This window comes from Chanos chanos, chromosome 8 (assembly GCF_902362185.1).
Source record: "Chanos chanos chromosome 8, fChaCha1.1, whole genome shotgun sequence".
In the NCBI taxonomy this organism is placed as follows: domain Eukaryota; kingdom Metazoa; phylum Chordata; class Actinopteri; order Gonorynchiformes; family Chanidae; genus Chanos; species Chanos chanos.
In genome coordinates this window covers 24,487,522-24,501,518 of record NC_044502.1, presented here as the reverse complement: position 1 = coordinate 24,501,518, position 13,997 = coordinate 24,487,522, and the positions used below count along the sequence as shown (strand labels likewise).

Genomic DNA, 13,997 nt, shown 5'->3' with positions numbered 1-13,997 from the left:
AGACCAATAAACACTCACACAGACACAAACAGACCAAAAAACACTCACATAGACACAAACAGACCAATAAACACTGTAGGGGTCGCCGGGCCCGTAGACCATACTACCCGCAATTCCCTGCTTGACCTCATGGGTAATCTGAACCCATCGTCTCAGTTTTCAGTGTAACGGTATTGGAGACAGCAATGAAGCCACATACCAGATACACTGATGACACAATTTTCGCTATAAACCCGTGGAAAAATCCAAACTTTCTCTCTCTCCAATTCGAACTCTCTCCAACTCTCGCTAGCAGCGGATGTTTCAAGCGGGTGTTCCTGCCTGCATAAAGAGACACCGTTACTCCCTGGCATTAGATCTCTCTGGCGAGTGATCCTATCTGGATAAAGAGACACCGTTTCTCTGCCGAAGAAAAGAACAAAGAAACAGCGCAGCGAGATATTTGTACGGCCAAAGTTTTAATGTTTTTTCTCTCAGTTGTGACTTTAACTTCAACCGGCTAATTACACTGTAATGCACACAGTATTCGATGGAAGAAAAGGCGACCAGATCCCTTTTTATTTCTTAAAACGTCGACGGACTAAATCAAGAACCCTTCAAGATCATCGGACGAACGATGGAGCCCCGAAGATCTTCAAGTGACAAGGAAAAGAACTTCTGGACCTGCGCATCGCGCTGCTCATCAGGCCAACAAAGACGCATCTTCAGTCGCCACGCAAGAGCGATTCAAATTAAGCTGGCATCTGGGCACGCTTTAGTCTTGATGTTGTATGTAGTTAACGTGAAGAAAGTATTGTTGTTTGGATTCTTTTGTGATTTAAATGTACACAATTCGGTTTTTGGCCACTTGTTGTTTTCGTTTGGTTACGACTTACGAAGGATAGATCTTGCATGCATTCTTTCCCTCGCTCTAACTCCCTTTGTCTGATTATGCGCCTCCGCATTGGGATTACAGCGCTGGTTAGGGGTTGGGTAGAGTTTGTGGGGTTAAAGGCCTAGTTGGGACTAGTGCTCAAATTAGAGATCCTTTTGTTTCTCTCCCTCGCACGCCCTTCTTGTTGCCCATGAACACTTGTTGCCCATTCTCGGTGGTGCCTAGCACAGACGCTTGCGCACTACATTCTCATACCACGCATACCTCTTGCCTCTCTCCCTCGCTCCTCCTTCTCTCTTCTGTGTGCCTGTGCACAGCCTCTCTCCCTCGCTACTCCTTCTCTTTTCAGTGCAACACACGCCCACATACACGCACGCTCTCTCTTTCTCTCTCACACACACACGCACGCATCTCTGCTCTTACACTCAGTCTTGCACTGAATACTTGTACATAGCCTCATTACCATCATATTACCATGTGTGCTATGATCATTCTATTTGCTGCGGATTATTGATTGTACCATATCAGTATTAGTTTGCCAAGTAGTATTGATTATGTTAATAAATAGTATCTTTGGAACAAACTGTTGTCCTGTCTGTTTCTGCCGCAATATTCACTGAATGCCAACCTCTGCCATCAAAGTACTCCCAATTGCCTTCATCAACCTGGTTGTTCATGAGTGTTATGGACTTAGTAGTGCAATTGTAATACATACGTACTGCAAGACTGTAGCACAGTGTTACAGCCAGATTATTCCATTAATCTTAGTTGTTTAATTATAAAATATTGAACACCCAAATTAATGGTTGATAACTTTATGAGACTGATTTTTATGAGACTGATTTATTAATCTTATCACACCTACATCTTTTGGTGCTCCCGTGTTAGGATTGCTATTGTACCTACAACACACACACAGACAGAAACAGACCAATAAACACACTGACAGACACAAACAGACCAATGAACACACACACAGACACAAACAGACCAATAAACACTCACACAGACACAAACAGACCAATGAACACACATTCAGACACAAACAGACCAATAAAAACACACACATACAGACACAAACCTCCCTAAGCACTCTCATGTCACTCCACTGCTTACTGCGCTCCACTGGCTTCCGGTAGCTGCCCGCATCCAGTTCAAGACACTGGTGCTGGCCTACCAAGCCACAAGAGGCTCCACCCCATCATACCTTCAGTCCCTTATAACTCCATATACCCCTACTAGGACCCTCCGCTCTATGACCTCTGGTCAACTGACGGCCCCCTCACTTCGGGAACCCGGCAGCCCCTCCTCCCGGCCACGCCTCTTCTCCGCCATTGCCCCGCGGTGGTGGAACGACCTCCCTCATGCAGTTTGGACTGCGGAATCTCTTACCATCTTCCGCAGGAAACTGAAAATCCACCTCTTTAGAACCCACCTGTCCCCCACTTCCTAACCTCCCTTTCCTTACAACAACAACAACAAAAAAAACCTTGTCTTGTATCTGTGTTTGTGAAAGTATTCCAGGGGTGCAATACGAAGGGGTAAATTGACGCTCAGTCTTATTGTGATCTCTGCTCATGAGGTATTAGAAATCCGATTGATGAACTGACTGTAAGTCGCTTTGGCTAAAAGCGTCTGCCAAATAACAAATTGTAAATTGTAAATTGTAAACAGACCAATAAACACACACACACACAGATACAAACAGACCAATGAACACAGACACAGACACAAGCAGACCAATGAACACACACACAGACAAAAAATAGACCAATAAACAAGCATACAGACACTAACAGACCAACAAACATTCACAGTCACAGACACAAACAGACCAATGAACACACACAGTCACAAACGGGGTTGGGGGGTGGGGGGTGTTCCAGAAAGTGGGTTTAGTGGTAACTCAGAGTTAGTTAACTCAGAGTAAGCAGTAAACACCCTAACAGAAGAGCCCTATGGCTTCATTCTCCTAGGAAAACAAAGCCATTGGGCTCTTCTATTAGGTGCTTTACTACTTACTTTGAGTTAACCAGAAATTACCTTTACCTCACTTTGTAGTACAAGTCCCAGGTTTAGAGAAAATTCAGAATTAGTTAACTCAGAGCAAGTAGTAAACCTCCTAATAGAGGAGCCATATGACTTTGTTTTGCTAGGAGAATGAAGCAATAGGGCTCTTCTATTAGGAGGTTTACTACTTACTCTACATTAACTTACCCTGAGTTCTCATTAAACCCGCTTTCTGGAATACACCCCTGACCAATGAACGCACACACAGCCAGAAACAGACCAATATACACACAGCCACAAACAGACCAATGAACAGTCACAGCCACACACACAAACACACCAATAAACACACACACAGACACAAACAGAATAAACTGTCATAGCCACAGATACAAACAGACCGATGAACACACACACAGCCAAAAACAGACCAGTGAACACATAGCCACATACAGACCAATGAACACACACACAGACACATACAGACCAATGAACACACACACAGACACATACAGACCAATAAACAGACATAGCCACAGACAGACCAATAAACACACATAGCCACAGACAGACCAATAAACACACACAGCCACAAACACACCAATGAACCCCCCACACACTAAAGCTCTGCTATGTGACTAGGGCTAACAGCCAGATCTCCACCTGGGCAAGCCAAAAGTCTACATACTATTCTACAGCTCATACACCCCTCCCCTCCCCACACACACACTGCATCCTTCATTCTGTCCCTGACATTAACCCAAGCAAACAGCATCTCTTTTGTCCCCTAAATACCTAAACAGGGCGTATATTCTCCTTCCACAATAAGAAGCAGAAAGAGCAAGTGAGTGTCAGGAGGCCTCTGTGGGGAGAGAAAACAAAAGAAGTCTAAACTCTGTTATGCTCTCACTGCTTTCCGTGGCATGGCTGCAGTACAGTTATTTCCCATCAGTCTCCAGGGGAGTGGGGCTCGCTGGCTTTTGTTTTTTAGTGTACTGTTGTTGCTGTGCTGTTGTTTAAACTTGTTTCAAACCAACGGAAAACACTTGGAAGTGGTGTAAAAGAAAGAAAGAAAGAAAGAAAGAAGAGAGAGAGAAAGAGAGGAATCTGGGCTTGAAAATAATAAGATTGGTTTGAGCTTGGTAACAGTTGATGATCAATGTTTGAGGAGGAAAAACAAGATCTGATGGCTAGCACAGACTCAATTCCACGTAGAGCAGCTATCTAAGGAGCATGAATCCGAACTAGAGGTTAAATATCCACACAGCACAGCATACAGATACCGCAGAACTGAGGGAAATGACCTAGAAAAAACATGTTTATTGAGAGGCAAGGGGAAGACACACAGGAGAGGGGGGGGGGTGAGAGAGAAAGAGAAAGAGAGAGTGAGAGAGAACCTGAGATGCAAGACAGAATACAAATTGGGGGGGGGGGGGGGGGGGGGGGTGTAGATGCCAACGCCAAGAATATCTGACAGTAATGAGCCCAGACACACTCTGAGCTTTAATGAAAATGACTTCCAATTTTCTGCTCACTGTATTGATTGTATTTTCATCTTTATTAAATGAATACGAGTGATGCCTGACTACCTGCAGGATTTGAGTTAGGGGAGAAGTGAGAGGGAGAAAGTGAGAGAGGGTAGGGTAGTGTAGGTGAGTGTTGATTTCATATTGATATTACTCTCTTATATTCCCTCCTGTTTTCTTCATAAGGGCTCCTGAACTCTCATATTTGACAAGATGTGTTAGGTAGTTACTGGGTTATGTTATGGAGACAGAGGAATCCTGATATTTGACAGCAGGTGTTAGGTACTTACAGGGTTATGTTATGGAGACACAGTAATGCGGAATGTGGATTTTGAGGACCTTTGCCACACAAGTGTGACAGCAATTCATCAAATACCAGAACATCAAGGCAAGTTCATCCACACCCACTCCTGTATAGTTGTATTTCTAACTTGGTTTCGCTGCTCTTTATTTTCACAGTTAATTGAGTTGTACTTGTGGTGGGCTGTGGTTAAAATGAAGGACAAAAAATCATTTGACCGACTTGTTATGTGCTGAAAATTGTATGCTTGCTGTTCGTTACAATATTTGTCCATTCCATCCCCATGGCCCTGTCGCACAACTTCCTCATTACGTCACCACAACAAACAATCTTCCAGCCAATCTTCATCCCTTTCATCAGTCCTCACAACCAACTACAAAGCAATGCCACCTGAAAATGGCTTTGCTCAACATTCGTTCACTCAACAAAAAAGCCTTATTTTGAATGGATTTATAACTGACAGTAATCTAGATTTCCTCTGTCTTACCGAAACCTGGCATAAACCCCTGGACTATTTCTCATTAAACCAGACCACACCCACAGGATTCACATACATTGATAAACGTCATTTTGAGGGATGGGGAGGTGGTGTTGCTGCTGTTTTCAGGGAAGACATTACAATAACTACCATTTCGATTCCTGCCGCTCAATCCTTTGAACACCTTGCCTTCAAACTCTCTGGTCCCGCTCCTCTAGTCACTGTCGTTATTTACCGTGCCCCCAAGCCAAATCTCTCCTTTCTCTCTGATCTCTCTGATCTCCTGGCCCAGCTCTGTGCCATCTCAGCTTCTGTTCTCCTCCTGGGTGATTTTAATATGTGCATTGATGACACTGACTGTAAATTTGCCATAGAATTCCTGGAACTGTTACAATGCTTCAATTTCACAGGCACTTTCTGGCCCATCTCCAATCTCCCCTTTCTGTCAAAAATACTGGAACGGGTTGTCGCCTCTCAACTCAAAGCCCACCTCCAATGACATCTGTGAAATATGTCAATGTGGTTTCCGCTCACACTATAGCAGTGAATCACAGCCTCCGCTCCTCCGATGCCAAACTCCTATCTACACCATACAGGACCAAGCACCAGACCTGGGGCAACAGAGCTTTCTCCATTGCTGCCCCCTCCCTCTAGAACTCCCTCCCCAAACGCATCTGAGACTGCGCCAATCTGTCCACGTTCAAATCACTTCTCAATACTCACCTACTCAGAACTACTTTTAATGTGTGATTAATGTTGTGTGTTATATGTTTTTTTTTTTTTTTTGTATTGTTTCTTATATTTATTTTTTATGCATGTAAAGTGTCTCCTGAGTATCCTGAAAAGCGCTCTATAAATAAAATGTATCATTATTATTATTACTATTATTATTATTATCATCTTCATTAATGCTGATACTTGACAGGTGGTGTTTGGTAGTTACTGGGTTATGATTGGGAGACTAAGTAAAACACAGTGGGAATAATGGGATTATTCTGGTCACTTGTGCAGTGAATACAACCTCCGCTGCACTGAGTACCGCACAACTAAATGTCCCTCATTCCACTGAGCCATGGAGTCAGCTGTTTTAACAGTCTCTCTGAAAGGGGATTCCTTCAGTGGTATATTGTATCAATCCAGTGAAGGTTACTGTGGGCCTGGTGATTGAGAGTGGAGGAGAAAGAAAAAAGAGAAGAATTCTCACTCTGGTTTGCCTTTGGCTTTGCAGGTCAGCTCCAGGTTCTCACCCTCTCTGGTCAGGCCTGCAGGGAATTCCACCACAATCTTCACCTCTGGTTTATCTGTGGGCGAGAACGAGTCAAAATGACCTCAGCACCTCCTGTCTCAAGATTCACTCCAACCGTAAACAGCTCCCCCGCCCTTTTTTTCCTGTTTTTCGTTTTAATCCCACTGTTTCTCTGTTTCTGCTGTTTTTGTTTCTGATCTCTCTCCACCTTCTTTTTTGTTTCTCCCCTTTCTACTAAAGCAAAGACAAGAGAGGGAAAAAATAAAAACTGAGTACATTCATTCACCTTTGTGTGCGTTTGACTCTGTCATGTATCTGGGCTATTGGTTGATAATGTGAATGCTTTTGGTGAAACAGGACTCTGTGTGTCAGTTTAAACTTCCAGTCTGAGTTTGTCAACTGTCTGTGTGCCCGCCTGCCTCAGCACTGACCTTTATGCTCCGCCAGTCTTGACCTTTCCTTCTCGCCTGTTAAAAGCACGTTCTTCTGTGGCTTCCCTGTTCTCTAGTGATGGGCAGAAGTGTAGCAGACAGCTTTTTGTGCCTGTATCAGCTATGCTTTTTCAGCATGAAATTCACACCCCCCCTCCTCCTCTCTCTCCCTCGTTCTTAAAGCTTACTGCTTTTTCGGTTCTGTGGGGATTACTCTCCGTGCTGCATAGGGTGCATGCAGGGGGAAGAAAGACACTCTTGGCAGTGTGTGACACAGAAACATTCACACAGATATCCAGGGCTCTGTATTTTGTACAAAAATGATTAATGAATATGAATCAACCATTATAGGTAAGGGACCAATAAAAGGCCCGTCATCACTGGTCTGTGTCGACCTTTATGATAAAAAAAAAATAAAAATGGCATGACTCTTCATACAGGCTCTGTCAAAACAAACTCTAATGTTAAAAAACCCCTGATTTCTCTTTCTGGCAGTCCATCTAAGCAGTCCGGTGACACAGTGAAGGGTAAGGGCAAATGGCTTAATGAAGGACTTCATAAAGGTGTGAGGAGAGCAGGAGATGATGTGTGGCTCACTGACTGCTGTCACCTCCTTTAAAAATGTCTTATGCTAAGCAAACACTAATAAGCCTCCTCTGATCTGTCTAACAGTTACTGCTCACTGTAGGAAGACTAGACCTGCTCATTCTCTAAGTTACAGCCACAGCTAATGAGAGCAGAGAGAGGGAGAAGGGGAGAAAGAGAGAGAGAGAGAGAGGGAGAGGGAGAGGGAGAGGGAGAGGGAGAGGGAGAGATGGATAATGGATAAACTAGAACAGCATCACTGGCCTTTCATTAGGCAAAAAAAAGATCATGCCAACAGCAGTTTACAAAAACCCAGAGAATAAAAACACAGCTGGGCAGAGATCACCATGAGAATCACTGGCATGTGAGTCCAGTCAAATGGCACCCTTACAGATCTTCTTCAAATGTTCAACAGAGTCCACCAGCCTCCTATTCCAACATCTTCGCCATCATTATCTTCATCCTGATGCTGAGAGACAATCTTCGTGATGCAAATTTTGAAAGATGTGCTGAAAAAACATTTCTCACTGAAACAAATTTGGCCTGAAAACCCCCCAGCCAGTGTCCAGACATAGCAGTCTTTCAGAGAACTGTCAGTGTGACAGCCACTCCTCCTGTGGTGGAGCAGAAGTAGAAATGCCACAAACATCCTTAAAGTTTGAGTTTGTGTCTCAATGTTTCATAAATGCCAATGCACAACAGGAATGACACAGATTCAATGCTGTGAGCTGAAATTGTGTCTCTCTGTATAAATGAGGAAATGCACTTGTTTTCTGATGTTAGAGTGTAGTGTAAGATTAGTGTAAGGTAAGATAATGGTCTGGTTTTATCTTCCAGCACGTAAACATGGTAATCTAATGTCCAGCAGTAATACTGTTATCAATAGACCAGTTGTCTGTTTCACCACGCTTCCTCTGGACCATGAATCGTCTGTTTAACCACGCTTCTTCTGGACCATGAATCGTCTGTTTAACCACGCTTCTTTTGGACCATGAATTGTCCCTTTAACCACGCTTCTGGACCATGAGTAGACCAGATCCTAACAGATCAGAGCAGTGAACTAATTACTCTCTTTTCAGAATTTCAGTAATTTCACTGTGTTCACTGTGTCCATTTCACACATACAGCCTACGACTGCATAAATATATCCACCCTACAGATTTACAGATCTGAGACTGCAGCTGAACACACTGGAGCCTGAGAGTAGAGTTTGCTGTGTAGATCCCAGTGATGCCCTGTGGATGGAGGAGAAGAAAAGCTCTCTCCTTCTGACAGCCTTCAGCAGGTTATGTCAAAGAGCAGAGTTTTAAATGCTGTGTTTACACAACACTAAACGCATCAACACTCTGCCCACATGACAGCTTCTCGTCTGACCTATGAAATCAAAGAAGGAAAAAAAAGTCTTTTGTCTCCTGTCCATCTGTCCAAATCACAGTCTGTCCAGCAGGCAAAACCCTCCCCAAGGGACAGACAACCGGGGGGGAATGTGGGAGATGGGGGTGGTGTCATCTTACAGGTCCTCAACTTCTGAAGCTCAGACAAACAAACTTAGCATAGGTCCAAGTTTGGTTTTGTCCTCTCTTTTTGGCTTTTCTCTACACAGACAGAGTTTCATTCCTTTTTTTGGCTTTGCTCTACACAGACGGAGTTTGAGAGGTAGAGTGTGACAAGGAAAAAAAAAAAACATTATTCAGTCTAACTTGAACGATTTATTTATTTATTTTGTTCTGTCCTTAAACTTTTTGAATTACCGGCTGCAGCTCCAAAGCACTTGGCCTCCTGGGGAACTGTGATGACACACTGTGCCAAAGCTCTCTGCTCTGGCAAACTTTAAACACTGGCCTCATATTCACACTGCTTTTCTACCATGGTTTTTCTACTGCAGATTGAACTCTGCCAGACCCCCAAATCAATGATGCTGAGTGACTGTATCACCAGGCAAAACATGCCAGAAACAGGCCCCTGCTCCATGACGGGTCTGCTCCAGAACACGGTTGTCCGCTTAACGCACTTTTGATTTCAAACCTGCTCTCAGCACAGACTGCTCAAATGTTATTAGGTTACAGGTGACTTGTTCTACTCTGAAAGGTCAGGAAAAACCTACTTTTCCAGATACAAACAAAGAAATAAAGCTAAACACAACTAGTGCTGCAAATTGTGAGAAAAGCATAGCAGCATTTGAGTTGAAAATGGGGTCTTGAGCTATTTTGATTTATCCAGTGTCAAATTTCCAAAACTGATTCATGTTACTTGGATATTTACTTCTTTTAAAAATGCCTAAAGCCGTAAGCATTAGTGCACACTGGTCAGCAAGTTTCCAGCTTCTTTCTTTAAAGCGTAAAACAATGCGGTGGGCAGAGCTGACTCTGAAAAAAACTCTTCTTTTTTTCCCCCTAAGTTCTGCCAATTACATCAAGAGCAGCATCAGAGGCAGACAGCAGTGGCACAGGTCAGGTTGGTGTTGTAGCTGGGGCGCTGTGTGAGGTGGAGGTGGTGGAGGAGACAGGAGCTTAAGTTTTAATCTCAGAGTGGGAGGAGGCCAGAACACTCACTATCTGCTCTCAAGACACAAAGGACAGACTGCATTGACTTCAAAACAAGAAAACAACACAATTAACCGAGAAGTAGGTCCTTTTTTTTCCCCCAGACTGTGTTTCTTCCTGAATGAATACTTAATGAAGCATCCACAAAAGACACATAAAAAAAAAAACAAAAAAAACAAAAAAAAAAAAAAACAAAGGCTTTCAAAACAAATACAAACAGTTCCTGTCAAACCAAATGTCCAGTGTAGAGAAAACAGATTAAAAGAAACTCACATTTGCTTTGGTGTAAAAGACAGAGAAAAACAAACGAAGAGTTGTGTTTTTTGTTTTCATCCTGGAAACAGCAGCTGCCTACTCACATTGTACTTCCAGGTATTTCTGCGCCTGGAAATCCTTCACGGCAGGATGTTCCACTATACACACCACGGGCATGCCGTCGTCTTCCCTGGTCACGGTGAATCGCAGAGAGCTCGTCACCGTAAACATCCTGTCGTATGTGGCCTCCACTTTAGACTGGCCTGCAAGACAGAGGCACAATCCAGTGTTCAGAAATACAGCCCTTATTCCTTCACCAGAAATCACTCTAAGAATCCATCTTCATCCTACAGGGACCACGAGCTTGTCTCAGGACTAAAGCTCCGTTCCAGAGTATGACAGGAAGTGTATGGATGTGACCCCTGACACTGAATACCCACTGATACCTGTGTATAACTTTAACTGCTACAACATGCAACAAATGTGCAGACGAAGGAGAGGACAGATGTCACGGGGCTTCTCAAGGCGATTTGCATATTAATGCTACATGCTCCCTGTGAACACATCCATGTGTGTGAGAGAAAAAAACAAAAATACCCAGCATGCCCTTGAGCCAGTTTGGAGGAGCAGCTTGTCCTCCAGAGTGGTCAGTGGGGCTGAAGAAGCTGAAAATTGCCTGTTGTCTCGGCTGAGGTCTGAGGTTGTTTTGTGTGAGGAGTCTCACCAGCTGAGAAGGTTTGTTTGTGTTTTATGGAGTGAGAGATAAACAGCTAGAGTACCAGGGTCTGATCTACAGACACCCCCAGCCCCCATACATAACACACACATAAGCACTGACTCACAGGCAAAGTGCCGTAAACAATGACACAGCTAGAGTAAGGAGCTATGAGCAACAATTACAGCAGTGTCCTTGTAGAGTGACATAAAGAGTAGGAGGTTTCTATGGGATGCATAATAGAAAAGACAGAGAAAAAGGAGAGCAAGGGGGAGAGAGGGAGAGGGAGAGGGAGAGAGAAAGAGAGAGAGATAGAGAGAGAGATGGATGGAGAGGGATAGAATGGCAGAGGGACAGTATCAGTGAAAGACATGCATGCGCACACACACACACACACACACACACACCCCACAGCTGCAAAATGATGACTCCTTACAGCAGACTGTAAGAAATGAAGATGTGCTACCTTTGGCACACACACTGTGTCAACCTGTTAAAAGGCTTATGTAGAGGATTGTTTTAAAAATGCATCAAGACAGAGAATTGCATCTAATGAATGAAACTGAAATTAGCCTTACAGCCTGAATCTCTGCTCAGCAAACAGTATAATAAAGCCTTCACTATGGTCTTTCACATGATTTCTGCTTTCTGTATCCTATCACAGAGAGTAAGGTTAACCCCACCCTCACCCTTCCCAGTCATTCAGTCTTTCTTCAAGTCATTGATATCATTCTGTCGAACCCAGGACCTAACCCTGCAAACACTGGAGTGATTAAGCCAAATGAGATCAGAGCTCACTGACCTTCTCCTGGCATCCTATTATCTTGCGGTGAGTCATTAATGTGAGAGGGTTTATAGTGAACTGAAGTGGATCTGCAGCGCTTGGCAGATTGAACTACGCTTCTGGTCTTACTGTCTGCTCCAGCCACAGAGAGATTTGATTAACTCCATAAAATTTTCAGAAAGAAGGATCAGTCCACAGAGGTCAACACAGTCACGTTTAGTGAATGATAATTTAAAACTTAATTAGAAGAACATTATTTAATCGTAAATATGGCAGAAACTGCTGATATTGCTGATACCTTTGGTGGTCTTAACGCATGTTTGCTCCCATTTCCTTTCAGAGCAGAGCAGAGCAGAGAGAGAGAGAGAGAGAGTGAGAGAGAGAGAGAGAGAGAGAGAGAGAGTGAGAGAGAGAGAGTGAGAGAGAGAGAGAGAGAGAGAGAGAGAGTGAGAGAGAGAGAGAGAGAAAGAGAGAGAGAGAGAGAGAGAGAGAGAGAGAGAGAGAGAGAGAGAGAGAGAGGCTGGAGCAGAGAGTTTGCTCTCTGTGCAGAGAGTGATACCTCCAGGGGTGATCAAACGATGCTCTCTGCATGATGCCCACCACAAAATGTGTTTATCTATTAAAGCATCCATTTTCCCCACAATACCCCAATCACATCAGATTGTCACGGGTCAGCTGCCAGCACTTTCCAGCTTCATTGCTGCATGAATGTTTTCGAAAAGCAGAAAAAAATAAGAAAAAATACAAAATGTTCTGACTATCTCAAGATAACACAATGCTCTAGCACATTTAGCCTCAAAACACTAAAACTGTTTTTCAAGCTCATCTCTTCTCAAACTTCATTTTCTGTGCAGCCGTCAGATTCACGCTCTTCATGACCACTGCACTAACCCAGCTACCAACACTAAGGATGGATTTTTTTCTGATGTGACATGCTCTCTCTCACATGATATATGCAGATGGATGAAGAGGGGAAAACACAAAGAGAAAGATGAGGAGTAGGCATAAAACACAGTGGATAAAAGAGTAGAGATGGTGTGATCATGCAGGAGGTGGTCCCTGCTGAGTGACACTTCCTCTCCATTAAAGGAGAGCAGGACATGGATTGGTTTGTCTTCCACAGGTGAGTACGGGTCTACCCTTTAAATGATATTTAAAAGGCCTGATTATCCTAAAGGTAATTACAGCCAAATGACCAGGATGTTTAATTGAAAACAAAATCCCCTAAGGTGAAGCCAGTCTAAAAGCAATCTCCAGTCAATGTTAAGGTCAGCCATGTGCTAAGATGGTGGAAATCCCTCTTTTTTTGTCCGTCCTTTCAATCACTCTCTCATTTCTGATGTGGCCCACGCTCCCCTAGTCTTCTCATGCTTTCTCTGGGTGAGAGCAGCATGTTTAGTCTCTGCCTGTCCATTACACTTATACCTGTCCATTACATTTATACCTGTCCATTACACTTCTACCTGTCCATTACACTTCTACCTGTCCATTACATTTATACCTGTCAATTACATTTATACCTGTCCATTACACTTATACCTGTCCATTACATTTATACCTGTCCATTACATTTATACCTGTCAATTACATTTATACCTGTCGATTACATTTATACCTGTCAATTACATTTATACCTGTCCATTACATTTATACCTGTCCATTACATTTATACCTGTCCATTACACTTATACCTGTCCATTACACTTATACCTGTCCATTACATTTATACCAGTCCATTACATTTATACCTGTCAATTACACTTATACCTGTCCATTACACTTATACCTGTCCATTACATTTATACCTGTCCATTACATTTATACCTGTCCATTGCACTTATACCTGTCCATTACATTTATACCTGTCCATTGCACTTATACCTGTCCATTACATTTATACCTGTCCATTACATTTATACCTGTCCATTACACTTCTACCTGTCCATTACATTTATACCTGTCCATTACATTTATACCTGTCCATTACATTTATACCTGTCCATTACACTTATACCTGTCCATTACATTTATACCTGTCCATTACATTTATACCTGTCCAGTACACTTATACCTGTCAATTACATTTATACCTGTCCATTACATTTATACCTGTCCATTACACTTATACCTGTCCATTACATTTATACCTGTCCATTACATTTATACTTGTCCATTACATTTATACCTGTCAATTACATTTATACCTGTCCATTACATTTATACCTGTCCATTACATTTATACCTGTCAA

At 43.0% G+C, this 13,997-nt stretch overlaps 1 protein-coding gene across 1 annotated transcript in view; it reads right to left on the bottom strand.

Moving 5' to 3' along the window:
* The window catches only part of cadm1a (cell adhesion molecule 1a), a 230,488-nt gene that overhangs the window by 40,497 nt on the left and 175,994 nt on the right, over positions 1 to 13,997 (bottom strand). Inside the window, exons 6-7 of the mRNA XM_030783002.1 lie at positions 10,354 to 10,512; positions 6,394 to 6,490 (exon numbers count right to left, since the gene is read on the bottom strand). Of these exons, the coding sequence (XP_030638862.1) occupies positions 6,394 to 6,490; positions 10,354 to 10,512 (256 nt within the window). The remainder of the gene's footprint in view (positions 1 to 6,393; positions 6,491 to 10,353; positions 10,513 to 13,997) is intronic.